This window comes from Ananas comosus, linkage group 17 (assembly GCF_001540865.1).
Source record: "Ananas comosus cultivar F153 linkage group 17, ASM154086v1, whole genome shotgun sequence".
NCBI classification, from domain to species: domain Eukaryota; kingdom Viridiplantae; phylum Streptophyta; class Magnoliopsida; order Poales; family Bromeliaceae; genus Ananas; species Ananas comosus.
Genome location: NC_033637.1, coordinates 339,758 through 353,993, shown reverse-complemented (window position 1 = coordinate 353,993; position 14,236 = coordinate 339,758). Strand labels below are relative to the sequence as shown.

At 35.7% G+C, this 14,236-nt stretch overlaps 1 protein-coding gene across 1 annotated transcript; it reads left to right on the top strand.

The window, feature by feature from the left end:
• Nucleotides 5,932–7,384, top strand: LOC109723441 (protein SELF-PRUNING-like). The gene is made up of 4 exons (XM_020251797.1): nucleotides 5,932–6,247; nucleotides 6,385–6,446; nucleotides 6,728–6,768; nucleotides 6,920–7,384. The coding sequence occupies exons 1-4, from the start codon at nucleotides 6,047–6,049 to the stop codon at nucleotides 7,135–7,137; spliced, it is 522 nt and encodes a 173-aa protein (XP_020107386.1). The 5' UTR covers nucleotides 5,932–6,046; the 3' UTR covers nucleotides 7,138–7,384.

Sequence of the window (14,236 nt, the reverse complement as noted above, 5' to 3'; positions counted from 1 at the left end):
CCCTTGCGCTCAGGCTCCACGAGTAAAGAATGTGGGCTTCGCTAAAGCATCTTTGGGCCATCTCCTTTGATGGGCCGGGCTTGCACTTTACAAAGAAGCTATTGTGTGAACCGGGTGCATTTGTACATATCCCGTGAACCGAACCAAACCAAACTAACTATCAATTAATTAAGCATCAAAGCTTTAACCCCTTCAAAAGCTACAGCATTTTGGGAGTGGCCATTGACTAGGTGCGACGGATGGAATAATCTGCAGTGTAGAAGCTGTACAAGTGCATCGCGATAATTTCTCATTCATAGGCCATCGTCTTTTGTTGATGCATGGGCCCAAACCTGGGATTGGCCGAGCCCCAAGCCTACCTTTTTTAAAGCCCAACTAACAATCCAAGCCACCTTTTATCTGCTGGGTCGGACACTGTATCACTGACTTATTGCATTAAAAAAAGGGGGGGGGGAAATAGTGCCCAACCCTTTTAATATAATAGGGAATTGAAAATTGTCAAAATAATATTTACTACTATTGTCAGGCATATGCATATTATATCTACCAATATCAGTTCACTTTAATATATCATCATAAATAAAAAATTACTAATATCGAAGTAGCATCAGAAATAAAGTGCCATTAAAGGACTACTATAGATATCAGAACAATTTACTTCAGTTTATATATTATGGTTCTTCTTGTCAGTGCCCGCTAGAAAATCAAGAGCTAACAAGTAGCAGCAGAACGAGTCCGACACCATGCACAAGATCAATAGAAAGTGTTATTTTTATTTTTATTTTTTTTGTAAAAACATACTTTTGTGGTTTAAGATTATAAACTCTAATTTAAAGTATTTGCTTTAGCTATGGATGAGATCTTTAAGGAAAATTTTCAATATAAAACATCCGCGTCGCTTTTAAGAATAACTTTACTCAAAAGGCAATTGTGCACCATGTCGATCAAGAACGATAATTGCATGTCAATGTCCAGAAACATCGAACCTGCATATATACAAGCCCCGGCTGCGCGAAAGCAATGCTCGAGCAGCAGCTTTTAGTTATGTTTCAGAATCAATGCTTCTTGCCTTCCCACAAAATCTTGTTAGTAGTGTTTTGACAGTACTACCGACCGTTTCTAGAGCAAGTGGCAAAAAACTTGATAGTTGGTATCCGAGATTCAAGTTCGAATCATAGTTGATTTACATTCCAGCTAAGGTTTTTTATAATGAAATAAATGAAGCGGGTAACGTGCTACCTATCTCAAAAAAAAAGAAAAAAAAAAGAAAAAAAAGTGTTTTGACGGTGCTCAACCTAAAGCTCAAGCTAATTAGCCCGTCCCAAAGCTAAAATCTAACTAATAATCCTGATATTATGCATAGGGCTTTTGAACTATACCAATTGCTTTGATCGGCTCATAAAATTTCCTTTGTCGTTTTTGCTTTTACCTTCTTTTTTTTTTTTTTGAAACTAAACTTTGTTTACTCACACGCCAAATCAAAGCAAAGCTAGAGTTCATAGCCTGTATCCCACCAAAAAGCCAACTAGGATATAATCTTACTTTTGTGTTACTGTTCAAAACCTCCCATCTAAAAACATCTAGTTGTTTTAAGAATCGGAACAAACTGCCTGGTCGAACCGGTCGGACTGTGCCCAAGTCTCTAGATCAGTTCAATTCGACCCATAAAGCCATAAAAGTTTAAAACCCGTGTTGAACCGGTGGTTCAACCTACAAACTGCCTGGTCGAACCGGTCGGACTGTGCCCAAGTCTCTAGATCAGTTCAATTCGACCCATAAAGCCAGAAAAGTTTAAAACCCGTGTTGAACCGGTGGTTCAACCTACAAACTAGTGAACCAATGATTTGGCCTAATTTAAATTAAACTAGTCCGTACTATCACTTATCACTTATCACTTATCATACATTATTGATTGGACGGTTTGATCCGTTTGTTTAGCTTTTTTTAAAGAAAAAAGTTTATAAAATTTATATATATATATATTACTATTTTTAACTTGATTATGACATTATGCTCTCGTCACTAATTCAGCCGGTTGAACCACTCATTAAACCAGTTAAACTGTGATCTGGCATTTTTACTGTTCGTAATGGGTGTTTCGAGTTTTAAAACATTAAAAAAACTTTATTTCGCCAAAAAACAATAAAGACCTTTTTTTCTGAGTGAGGCCAATACGTGATGGAACCATTCAGCCAGCTCGATCCTCTAGTCTACCTGTCACATAAAGAGAGATCTATTTTTACTGTTATTGGGGCATCACCATCAGATAAATGGATTTTTCCTCGACAAATATAGTAATCTGTTGGATATTATAGATTTGATTCTGTGTCACGTTGGTCGTTCAATAATCCTCCTAATTGGATCAGCTTGTGGTACAGTGATCATTCACAATCATATTAGTACCATACCCTGGTTTTTAGGATTAATTACAATCTTAGTTTCTGAAATTTGACCTTAATTTTTTTTACATAGTTAATTATTTATATAATTTAGATACTTGAATTTGTACAGCTTCATATATAACTTTATTTCATCCAAAAAAATCGTTATTTACCACCTCTCCATAGACTGATTTGTCAGATTAAAATTTAGGGAACAAAACCGACCGTCCCTAGAGCAAGTGGCAAAGGGCTTGGTGGTTGGTACATAAGACCCAAGTTCGAATCCTAGTTGATTCACATTTTCAGCTAAGTTTATTTCTAAAAATGAAATAAACGAAGCAGGTAGCGTGCTACCTATCTCTCAAACAAAAAAAATAATTTTTTTGATAAAATACAAAATTTAATTTAATTGCTTAAAGTGTAATATCTTTATAACTTCAAGTAACAACTATATCTCTTTACCGATAGTTACATATATGTTAAAAATAACTTCATATTACAACAAAAAAAAGGGGACCAATATACTGATGCTGGGTCTTTATCAAATGTAGCTCAAGTTGCTTATCTTCTCCTGCGGCAATCAGATTTATCCTCGTTCTTATTAGTATACAGTTATGCGTAAAGCAACGAAATTCATTGGTAAATTAATAATTTTTTAAAGAGAGAGAGAGAGAGAGAGAGAGTCGAGAGAGGAGATCCTCCGCCCATNAAATTAAAGTGAAAAGAGAGAGAGAATACGGCGGAATTAAAATACGGAGCGAGTTAACCGATGTGAAAAGAAAAAAAAAAAGAGATTTAATATTAAGATAAGCTAACTTATCCGACTATCTTAAAGACTTCAAGAAGTGCGTTTACTTTTTAGTCACTATTAGGAAACACAACGTATTGCTAAACTCTTACTGTCGTCAATGTCACCCGGATGTTAATGTAATTATGAAAATCTAGCTGCGACTCGTATATTAATGTAATTATGAAAAGCTAGCTTCAACTCGTCATGGTACATTAATTTTTTAAAAAATTCTCTATCTATCGTAATATGGGTGAAATAAATAAAATAAATTTTTATTTAAATCGATTTTTATACTTAATTAATTTTAGGCTTAAATCCCAGAGACTATAGTTAGTGGTTCGGGAAACAGTAAATACTATCCCTGCCAACCATCCAATTAATTAAAAACTATATAGTAAAACGCTTCTTTAATTTCACCTTTGTTTCACTCATAACTTACCAACACCTAGAGTTTCCTAGAGTGATACGCTTAGGTGTTCAAGGGTTGTACCGAAACAGAGTACTCGGATCTATGAAAAACCCCGGGTAACAAAAAAGGTAATACTCCAACAAACTAGTAATTGCCTGGTTAATTGTGACCCCTTGTCGAATCAGGATTTAAGGAGGTTAGGTTGGAGTATAAAATTAACGCGGTTGGCCCAAAGTTAACATTGTTAAATCAGGAACTAAAGGGAACAAAAAAAAAAACTCTCTATCTATCGTACGATCGACGAAACAAATAAAGTAAATCTTTATTTGAATCGACTTTTATACTTAGTTGATCCTAAGCTTGAACCCTAGAGCTCATAGTTGGTGGTTTAAAGAACGGTGAACGAGATCTTTGCCAGCCATACATAATTCTATCGACAAAAAAATAAGTAGTCGGTGCGCGATACTGATCTGTTTTCGTAGGATTCAAAAAAAACTAGATCGAATATAAAAATGAAAGCCGATGTCAATAGGTCTTATCTTATCAATTACTCGTATTTGTTTTTTAGACTTTAAAAACAATGTCTTACATTGATAGATAGGTTTTGGCCTAGGTAATGGAATAGAAACCTACTGCTCGATTGTTTATGTGAGATGTTTAGAATGCCTAAGTTGTCCTTAGGTTGGGTACTTGTGTGCGTTGTGAGGAATTAATGGAGGGGGAAAAGGAAACTCGGAATAGAGTGGAGGGGTAGAAAAAAAAAAATCAGGGGTACGTGGTTTTCACGGGAAAAACCCACGTATCTCATTACAGATTCCAACGTAATAAAAAACACACAAAAAAAAAACTTTTTCTTTTCCTATATTCTACGGAAACCTACCATTTACCCCTGTCGTCACGGACACCTTCACACCACAGTGACTTTCCCTTTCCTTGTACCCACGAGCACCGGATGTCGCCACCGGAATAAAAGAATAATCTTGTGAGACCAGAGTCACCGGTAGACCCAAAACTGTTTCTATTGGGTGGTTTGAATATGAAACAGTAAATTAATAGTTTGACACCGAAACAGGTAGAATATGGGTGGGTGTTGCTTGAGATAGGTGCATGGTGCATGGTAACACATAAGAAAAATCTTTGTTCCAGAGTGGAGGAATGCCACAAAGAAGTACTTTGCTAGCTCCACCATTTATAGAAACTAAACCCCTTTGTTTTCCTTATCAAGAACACATGGATCTCTTTACTTTGAAATGACATCTCAACACTATGGCCACTATCACTATGTGGGGTGGTGGGTCTCCCTTTTATGCTCTCCCCTCCTCCTCCTCCCCCTCTCTCAGAGAATAATAACCACTAATGGTAAGTCATTTGGGTGCAGTGCTGTTTGGGAAGGTTCCTATAGCACCCAACTCAGCTACTCACCTTTTTTTACCTTAACAAAAAAAGAGTGCAACAGCTACTTCCAGTGTGGTGCTTGCTCTACATGTTCACAGGCTCCAGCTATTGAATCCTCCTTTTCCTAATTAACAATATATTAAATGGATGTTAATTAGGAAGGTTCCATATGGAGAGTTCACATTACCTGTTCCCTCGTCAAATTAATATGGGCCAATGGTAAGAAAAGTTAGTAGTAGAATAAACGAATTAACCATCTCCAATTTCAAATTCTTTTGCGGCTTTTTAATCAAGCAGAATTTACGGTTTCAGTCTGAAAGCACTTATTATCATGTTAAGAACTTTACTTTTCCGGCTATTCCTCATTAATTAATTAAATTAATTTGCTTAATTACCTGTCACGTCGAGATGTGTGAATTAATAATTAGTTGATCCTTCGAGTCATTTAGGCACGATTTTGAGTACTAATTGAAAGATCTCGAACGTACTTTAATTAATTAGGTAGCTTAACAATGTACCTAATCAATACATGATTAAACGGCGTTTATTATCTAGTGTAGATAATCATTTTAGTGGAGTAGACAAAGGTTCTTTCTGAAATTAAGAGCTAGCTACTACATGCATGCAGTTCTTTTTTGAAAGAGCGCATGCAATTGATTACTTAGCTGTTCATTGTAGAAGATAAAACAGGTTTAAGGGACCTCTTTTGTTTATCAACGAACAGTAGGATCGAGATAGATTCATCCTGTTGCTTTTTAGCTTCTATATTCCATTATAATTAAAAATGCTACACTTGTGGCTCCTGCTTCGCAGTTCTCTTTTGAGCTTGGAACTTGATGTACAGCAGTACTTGTCTTAAGTGCTATAAATAGAGGCTTTGCACTTTCATATTGCCCAATAAGAAGCCTTCTTCTCAAAGGCAAACAGCCTCCTCAATCCACTAGCAACGACCGAGCCACTTCCTCCACAACCCTACATATACATATATATGTATATATATATATATACATAGCTTGTTAATTAGTTTATATATATTTCTCACCTTTGAACGACTGAATTAACCGATCGACCATGTCGAGATTGCTGGAGCCTCTTATTGTTGGGAGGGTGATAGGAGAAGTGTTGGACTCGTTTGAGCCGAGCATGAAGATGGTGGTCACCTACAATTCCAACAAGCTGGTCTTCAATGGCCATGAGTTCTACCCTTCCGCAGTCGCATCCAAACCTAGAGTTGAGGTCCAAGGCGGAGACATGAGATCGTTCTTCACACTGGTACGTGCCTATATCGATCATGTACATATATAGTTATTAGTTCTCAATTTCAAGTTTAAGGATCCCAGTAAAATTTCTCTTATATATACGTGTGTGCTCTTCTATAGTATTTTTACTTCTATTTTCATTCTTGTCAGGTTATGACAGACCCAGATGTGCCGGGTCCGAGTGATCCATACCTAAGGGAGCACCTGCACTGGTAAACCCTAACAACTAATATAAACCGTTCCCTATATATATATCCTCTATTAATATGTGTGTGGTATATGAAGAAACGTATTAATTAAAGATGTATCTTAATTATTATGCATGCATGAATGCACGTAGATTGATGTTGTGTTGTCTACTTGCCTTTAATTTGTAAACCCTCCAAACATGTAACATGGGTATAGTTCAACTTTTCAAGAATACTGAAGAAAAGTTATCTGCTTTTCAAGGCAATGGCAACGTGTTTAACCATTCCCCTTGACCCTTGCACAGGATTGTAACCGACATTCCTGGCACAACTGACGCTTCTTTTGGTGGGTCATCTCTCCACTCTTGTGTGTTTATCTCTAGTTTCCTGTTAAGAATTAATAATGCCACATATTTCCCAAACTAGAGGAAGACGAAAAGCAACTATAGTTTGGTATATATGCTTAATTAATTAATGGTACTACGTACTGTACACAGGGAGGGAGATCGTGAGCTATGAGAGCCCAAGGCCCAACATAGGCATCCACAGGTTCATCTTCGTCCTCTTCAAGCAGAAGCGGCGGCAGGCCGTCAGCCCTCCTCCCTCCAGGGATCACTTCAGCACCCGTCAATTTGCGGAGGAGAACGACCTCGGCCTCCCCGTGGCTGCCGTCTACTTCAACGCTCAGAGGGAGACTGCCGCCCGCCGCCGTTAAAACCGCTCTTTCCATTCTTCTCCTACATCACCATCCTTCAACTACAACCGCATATGATATCACGCAAAATAAAATTACAAGCTCATGAAGGCCTTTGTTGTCACCCTGTCTCTCCATGCCTATATATAACTGAAATTAAGATGGCTAGCGTGCATTGTATAAGCTAGTGTACTCTACCTAGAACTCAAAGTTGGTTAACATGCATTGTGTAAGTGTAGTAATGTTGAGCAGTGTGCGGGTTGAATTAGCATGTATTGTGTGGAGAAGCGTACGTACTTCTTCTTCTTTTTCTTTTTTTGTTCTTTTGGGAAAGGGGACGCGTCGATCGCAAAGCCGGGAGGGAGACAGAGAAACATGCGATCCACCCCGTGTCAAATGTATTCTTTACTTTACTGTTTCCCGGTCCTTGATTTTGACTGGGATATGCTACTTTTCCTTGTGTACAATCTCTTCGGTATCTTATGATTAGATATCGTGGTGCTTGATTTCCGAAGCACTCACAGGGCTTCTAACTGTTTTACACTGTTCGCTATGTGTTTCCCTCGATTCTCTCGTTCTCTCGATCTCGATCTCTCGATTCTTTCGATCTCTCAATCTCGATTCTCGACCTTGTCCTCGTGTGGGCAAATGCTGCAACTCTCCACCTCCACTACGTTTAATTGTTTATTGAGCACCACCATAGGTACTTCTTATGCATTGTTAATATATTATTATAAGTTGTAAATTTTCTAATTAATGTGTGCATCCTTAGATTTACGAACACAGTAGTAATATATATAAAACTAAATATAAAGAATTCAAAGCATTTTTCTTTTTAACTAAGAAAATTATTATATACTCTTAACATATCGTCCTTATATATTATTGCATGCGCTTTTGTGCTTGATTTGAAACGTATTTAATTATTTCGTATAATTAAGCAGCTCAAAGTTGCAATATATTTAATAGGGCCAACAACAATATATAAAAATACACTGCTAGGTACCTGAAGAATCTTCCTTGGTAATTTATTTGCTAATAGTTGTAGCATCGATTCCCGTTGGGCGCAAATGACTTCTCTTTTCCCATCATTTGGAACTTGTTCTGATTGGATAGAATGAGACGATAACAACGTCAATTTCCTCTTACAGCATGAGAATCACAAGTGCCTACTTTGGTAGGAAATCAAGATAAAGTTTAATTGATTTATAATTCAAAGGTTTCAAGCTTATCGAATCTCTGGATTTTTTTTGTAAAAAAAATCTCCCCCAAGAACTATGATTGGTTAAATATGATCATTTTTACTCTCATTTGTCATTATTAACTTTTCATGCTCAAATTAACCGTTTCTAGAGCAAATGGCAAAGGGTTTGGTGGTTGGTACCTAGGTCTCAAGTTTGAATCCTAGTTGATTCATATTTTTAGCTAAGTTTATTTTTAAATGAAATAAACGAAACAAATAGCGTACTACCTATCTATCTAAAAAAAAAAAAAAAATTTCGTGTTCAGGATTTATTTTATGGCATTTAACGGCTATCCTTGTAATTAGTTTGATAGGCAGAGGCTATCCTTGTAATTAGCTTGATAGGCAGATTTTACTAAACCAGAATCAAGGAGCACAAATTGTTTGATTTCGTCGTACTATATATAGAACTCCTCCCAAATCACTCAAATCATTGGCTAATAAGTTTCCAAATATATAAGAGAGAAAATCTTTCTTGAAAATTAGCCAATGAGTTACAAATCTAGTATCTTGGAAATATGCGAGACTAAGAATTTAAGAAATAGGCTGGGTAGCTTGTCAATTACTGTACATTAAACGAAGCAGATAGTATGCTGTCTTCCTCACAAAAAACAAAAGAAAAACTTGTATCGGAATAAATCAATGATAATTTATTTGGTATAAAAAATTTCTTATATAATTACAAAGTAAGAGTTTGATTTTTGTTCCCTATAAAGTCTTAGTCTTCATGATGTGGTGGGGTATCAAATGTTTTTTTTTTTTTTTTTTTAGAGAGATAGGTAGCACGTTACCCGCTTCGTTTATTTCATTTAGAAATAAACTTAGCTAGAAATATGAATCAACTAGGATTCAAACTTGGGTCTCGGGTACCAACCACCAAGTCCTTTGCCACTTACTATAGGAACGGTCGGTATGGGGTATCAAATGTTACTTACAAGATTAATTATGTTATTCCGAAAATATGATTTGAAGGTCGAATATGCTATTCTATTTTATACGTCTGATCATACTCCTAACTTTTAATTGTTATAAAAAATCTTGACACTCAATCACTCAATAGGATATCACTGGATAATTCTGACATTGGATGCTCGGTCAATTACATCCAGGTGCCAGAGAAAGATTGGCTCAGCTGGAAATTAGGCAATTAAATGAGGATCTATTCATATGTCAATTTTTTATAATGTTCATGTTTTTTAAATAGCACAAAAGACAACATTTTAGACTTATTATGTCTTGCTAACTCGACAAGCGCCCGTTGTATTACACTCGTGCGCCAATCTCATTTTAGGCTATTGCTGAATGGGCGCTTTCTCACAATGTCTAAAGAATCTAAAAAGTGGATGTAAAATTTATACTTTATTTATTTGGGAGTTAATATTTTTACAATAGTCTTGTTAATCTTTTTTTTATATTAAAAATCTAAAAGTAGTGTTTGCACCCTTGGATGAGTAGGGTAAGATTTGCACCCTAATTGCGGACGTACAAGCAATATTTCTAATGTCTGATTATCATACATTTTTAGAAGAAATCTACAAAAAGAAAAAAAAAATAATGTAAAAATAAAGCAAAATTGCTTACTTTCGCAAAGTGAGACAAAAAAAAAATCTTCGTTGAATAAGCAATCCTGCATATATACCCTAAAGTGTTTGTATATATATATATATATATATATATATATATATAGTTGAGTTGGAATACTATCAGTAGCAAACGGGCTCCGTTGCCACCCATTTATTTTCGATATTGGAGTTTTCAAATCGACGATCGGCACCATTGAACATGATCTATATCACTTGAAGTATTTAGAAATCAAATTTCAAATCTTTTGAACATCATTGACATAATGATCAAAAGGTTTCAAAATTTGTAATTTTAATGGTCGATATGAGGCGTTTTCTCGTTTAACAGTGTAAAGCTATTCAAATCAATTGAATTTTGGTTATAAAATTTTTTAAACTATTTAGAACAAGATCTATACTCTCGATCTTGATTACAAAATTTCTATCATCACTTTTTAAAAAATATTCATTTTCAGCCGTTCATTTTTATGCCCACTTGATGAACAAGAGAACAATATCGGAAAAGCATGAAATTTAATTTCTAGATACTTGAAGTGGTATAGATCGTTTTCAACGGTACCGATCGTCAATTTGAATGCTCTATCATCGAAAACAAATGGATGGTAATGAAGCCCGTTTGCNAAAAATTCTACTTAAACTTAAATTTAATAAAAAGAATTTATTATAATACTTAAATATAATTTATTATAAATTTTATTATAATATTTAAATATAAATAATATGTATTAATATAGTATAATTAATAATTTTATAATAAAAATAATGTATTATAATATATAATATATTATATTTATATACTTTAGTTTTAATTCAATTTATAATTTTAATTAAGTTTGAAATAAAGCATTGGAATAGCGCTATTCTACCAAAATGGTGGAATAACAAATTTCTTGCTATTCCGGGATAACCGGAAATAGCAAGGTTTGATCGGGATAAAATATTCCGGCCAGTTTTCATTCCGTTTGGCGGAATAGCGGAAATAACTTTTGTTATCTCCGCTTATCCTCCCAATTAAACGGGGCCTTCGAGAATATGTACAAGTAATATATATATCTCATTATATTATGCACTATAGCCAATCGAAACATTTTCCTTTCATAATAAATTAAGAAAAAAAGATTTGTATCTCTTTCGACAGAGGCGATCGAAGTGCGTACACAGTAACACATATGTCCACATCCGCGCGCAGAGGTCGATGAGTTGTCGTATGAGGAATCACAGAGGAACCAGAAGAGGGGGAGTACATGGACGTCATACGCGCCACGTGAAGGGAGGGCGCGTGTCGAACCCTTGCGGAGTGCGAGCGGAGTTGGGGGAGAGCATCATGACTCATGAGCTCGGTCCCCCCCCCCACGTTTCGGCCTACGGGCCTCCGATTCCGCTCATCCCTCCTTTCTCTATTCCGCCCGTGCGTACCCTCGACGGGCCACCAGCGACAGCGACAGCGCGCCGGCCCAAGTACCACGGCCCACGGCCTACTTTGGGTAGCTCCTGTGTACTACCACACCTAGCTCTGGAGAACCACGACCCAATTTTAGAATTTTTTTTTTATTTTTCTTTAATACCCACGTGTATCCATTGTTTGGTAAGAAGGATACCAACCAACGGCGTAATATTTGAGTGATACTGGTCTGCCATAACTGCTTAATTTACTTTTTTACTGAATATGAAGCGGGTAGCGCGCTCTCTTTCTCTCTCAAAAAAAAAAAAAAAAAAACAATAGTGGAAGTTTATTGGAATAATATTTACTTAACACGTGTTTTTGTATCTCATTAACTACAATTAATAACATACGTTTGATTCGTCTTTGTATAGTAGCAGCTATCTATATGATTCCGGGCATAGTGTTTGACCCGCACAGTTTTATGTGAGCCATGTTAGATTCGAACCCGGTTTGTTGGGCAGGGCCGGGCCTGAAAATCCGAGTCCTGAGAAGATTGGAGTGGGCCTGACTTCTTCTTTTCTTTGGTGTTGGCTTGAGAATTTTATTATCTGATCCGGATCTAACCCAATCAATTTGCAACAGGGTCAGATCTAAAAGATGTTTCCACGCTAGTTCTGCACAAAAACTTTTCCACCCAAAATCTGGCCCAGCCTGGTCAAAACCATTTCACTCGCCTCCGCCTATTAATCTTTCTCTTATTAACAATAAATATCACTAAAATATAAAATAACTAGACTTCGAATTTGAAATTTCAAATACCAACTATCAATCATTTTTAAAGAAAATAAAGCACATAATGTGTTGCCTTTCACTCTCTCTCTCTCAAAAAAAAAAAGAAAAAGAAAAAGAAAAATCACTCATGCATTACAATAGCCATGGCTAAACACATTTTTTTAAATGAAATTGTAAGAGTATTAAAAATATAAGTTTTAAGTTAAAGCGCGAGGTAAGACCATGAGAGAATTAAAATATTATATGTTTAATTTATTAATTTATTTTTCTTTTTTTTTATTTCTAACAGAAATGATATAACATTTAGGGAATGTTCGGTTTGTAATTGGAATAGAAATGAAAAATAGAATTGAATTGTTTTGAGATGAAAAATGAAATGGCGAATTATTCAAAAATATTTGGTTCATTATTAGAATGAAAATCAAAATGAAAATCTTGAATAGTGTCGGTGAAAGAAAATTTTGAATAGTTTACTTTGGAATAAGCCAATCTGAAATTCAAAGCCAGATTGGATCATAAATGGATTTAGCCATTTCCATTCCGAAATGGAATGAGAATCGGAATTCGATTTCTATAAAAGAGACGGCAACTATCGGAATCGATAAATTTTATTCCGATTTCATAGTCTAAAATAGGTGAACCAAACATGCCGTTAAAGTTAACTCAAATCCCGGTTAATGAAATTTATGGCTTCACTCCTTTATCTTCAATTGTTTAAGATTCCTGGTGAGCGTGAAATATTAGTTGGTGGATTGCACAGAATGAATCACTTCAATTTCTTGACTCTATTTTTCGTGAGGCCGGTCCTTTTCTTTTGAAATATTTAATAAGTTTTGTAATAAAACAGCAGCAAAAGGTAAACTTTTTTTTTGTGATAGAAATGCTATGAATAAATACCAGTGAAGTTATCAACGCATTGTGTCGGACTAATAGTATAAAAGATAGAAAATTGATAAAATAAAAATTTTAAAATTTTTTGACTTGCCATGAGGTATCAATAAATATAAGTAGTATGAAAAAAAAAGTATAAATAGATCTTCTTCTTCTTTTTTGTGAAAGCGATTAATTTACATGACAATAAATTGTTTCAACACATTAATTAGAAAGTAAGCAGGTGGAAAGACGAAGTATTGAGTGAAGATGGGAGGTAGAAAGGCAAAACATAAGTAGTGTTGATGCGAAAAAATTAGCTTGCCGACCTAACCCACGTATAAGCTAAAGAAATAAGGATACGTGGTACACCAGGAGTCGGCAATAAGGCGTCTGAAAGTTGAGAACTTTTAGATAGGAACGGTTGAGAAGTGGGCATAACTTCCATGAGAAGTTGGCGTAACTTCCACGATCATGGCTACAACTACTCCCCCCACTATTTTCAACCAACCAATAATGTGGGTTGATATTACTATAAATAGTAATTTCGAAACCTGCAATGGGGGTCTTTCTCCTTCCTGAACCAGAAGACCATCTTTATGTCCTCTACAATTTTATCGCTTTTCTAGGAGTAGTCTATATGTAATCTTTTTCTTTTCCGCATTTACTGCTTTCCTAGAAGTAGTTTTTGAGTTAAATCTCTAGAGTCTGTATGCCTCACGGGCACACTCTGTTGTAAACTAGATATTCAGAGTATGTATGCCCTTCGAGCACATTCTGTTTTATTAATATATAAAAGCATTCGGCTCTTTCAGCCGACCAATTACTGATGTGCATTTCATAAATTTGGCTCATCAGCCGACCTAAAACTCTGTGCATTTTATTAATTCGGCTCATCTAGCCGAACCGATTCTACAATAAAAATTTTCGAACTCGGCTGATCCGATCCCTCATCAGCTAAATCACTTGATCCAGTGATCCAGTCGAAGGGGGTAAACTTCGAGGGTCACCATCCGAAGCCGACGCGCTTCCTAAGGAAGATTTTTGTCCGGGTCAAAGAGGACGGAATTCGACTCCTAACAGGTAGTGAGAAGGGGAGGAAAGGTAAGAATGAAAAAATATTGTCATGTGGTAAATTCTATGAAAATTAATGTATAGATATGGATGTCTAGAGTGTGACAGACTTGCTTGACTCATCTATCTTAGATGAATTAACCAAAATTGTTCTTATTATCGATAGCAGAAGAT

What these genes read in the sequence shown, in the direction of transcription:
- LOC109723441 (XM_020251797.1), top strand. Translation starts at nt 6,047, where the DNA reads ATGTCGAGATTGCTGGAGCCTCTTATTGTTGGGAGGGTGATAGGAGAA. An exon ending in TGAGATCGTTCTTCACACTG is followed by an intron (nt 6,248 to 6,384) that starts GTACGTGCCTAT and finishes CATTCTTGTCAG; the next exon opens with GTTATGACAGACCCAGATGT. An exon ending in CTAAGGGAGCACCTGCACTG is followed by an intron (nt 6,447 to 6,727) that starts GTAAACCCTAAC and finishes ACCCTTGCACAG; the next exon opens with GATTGTAACCGACATTCCTG.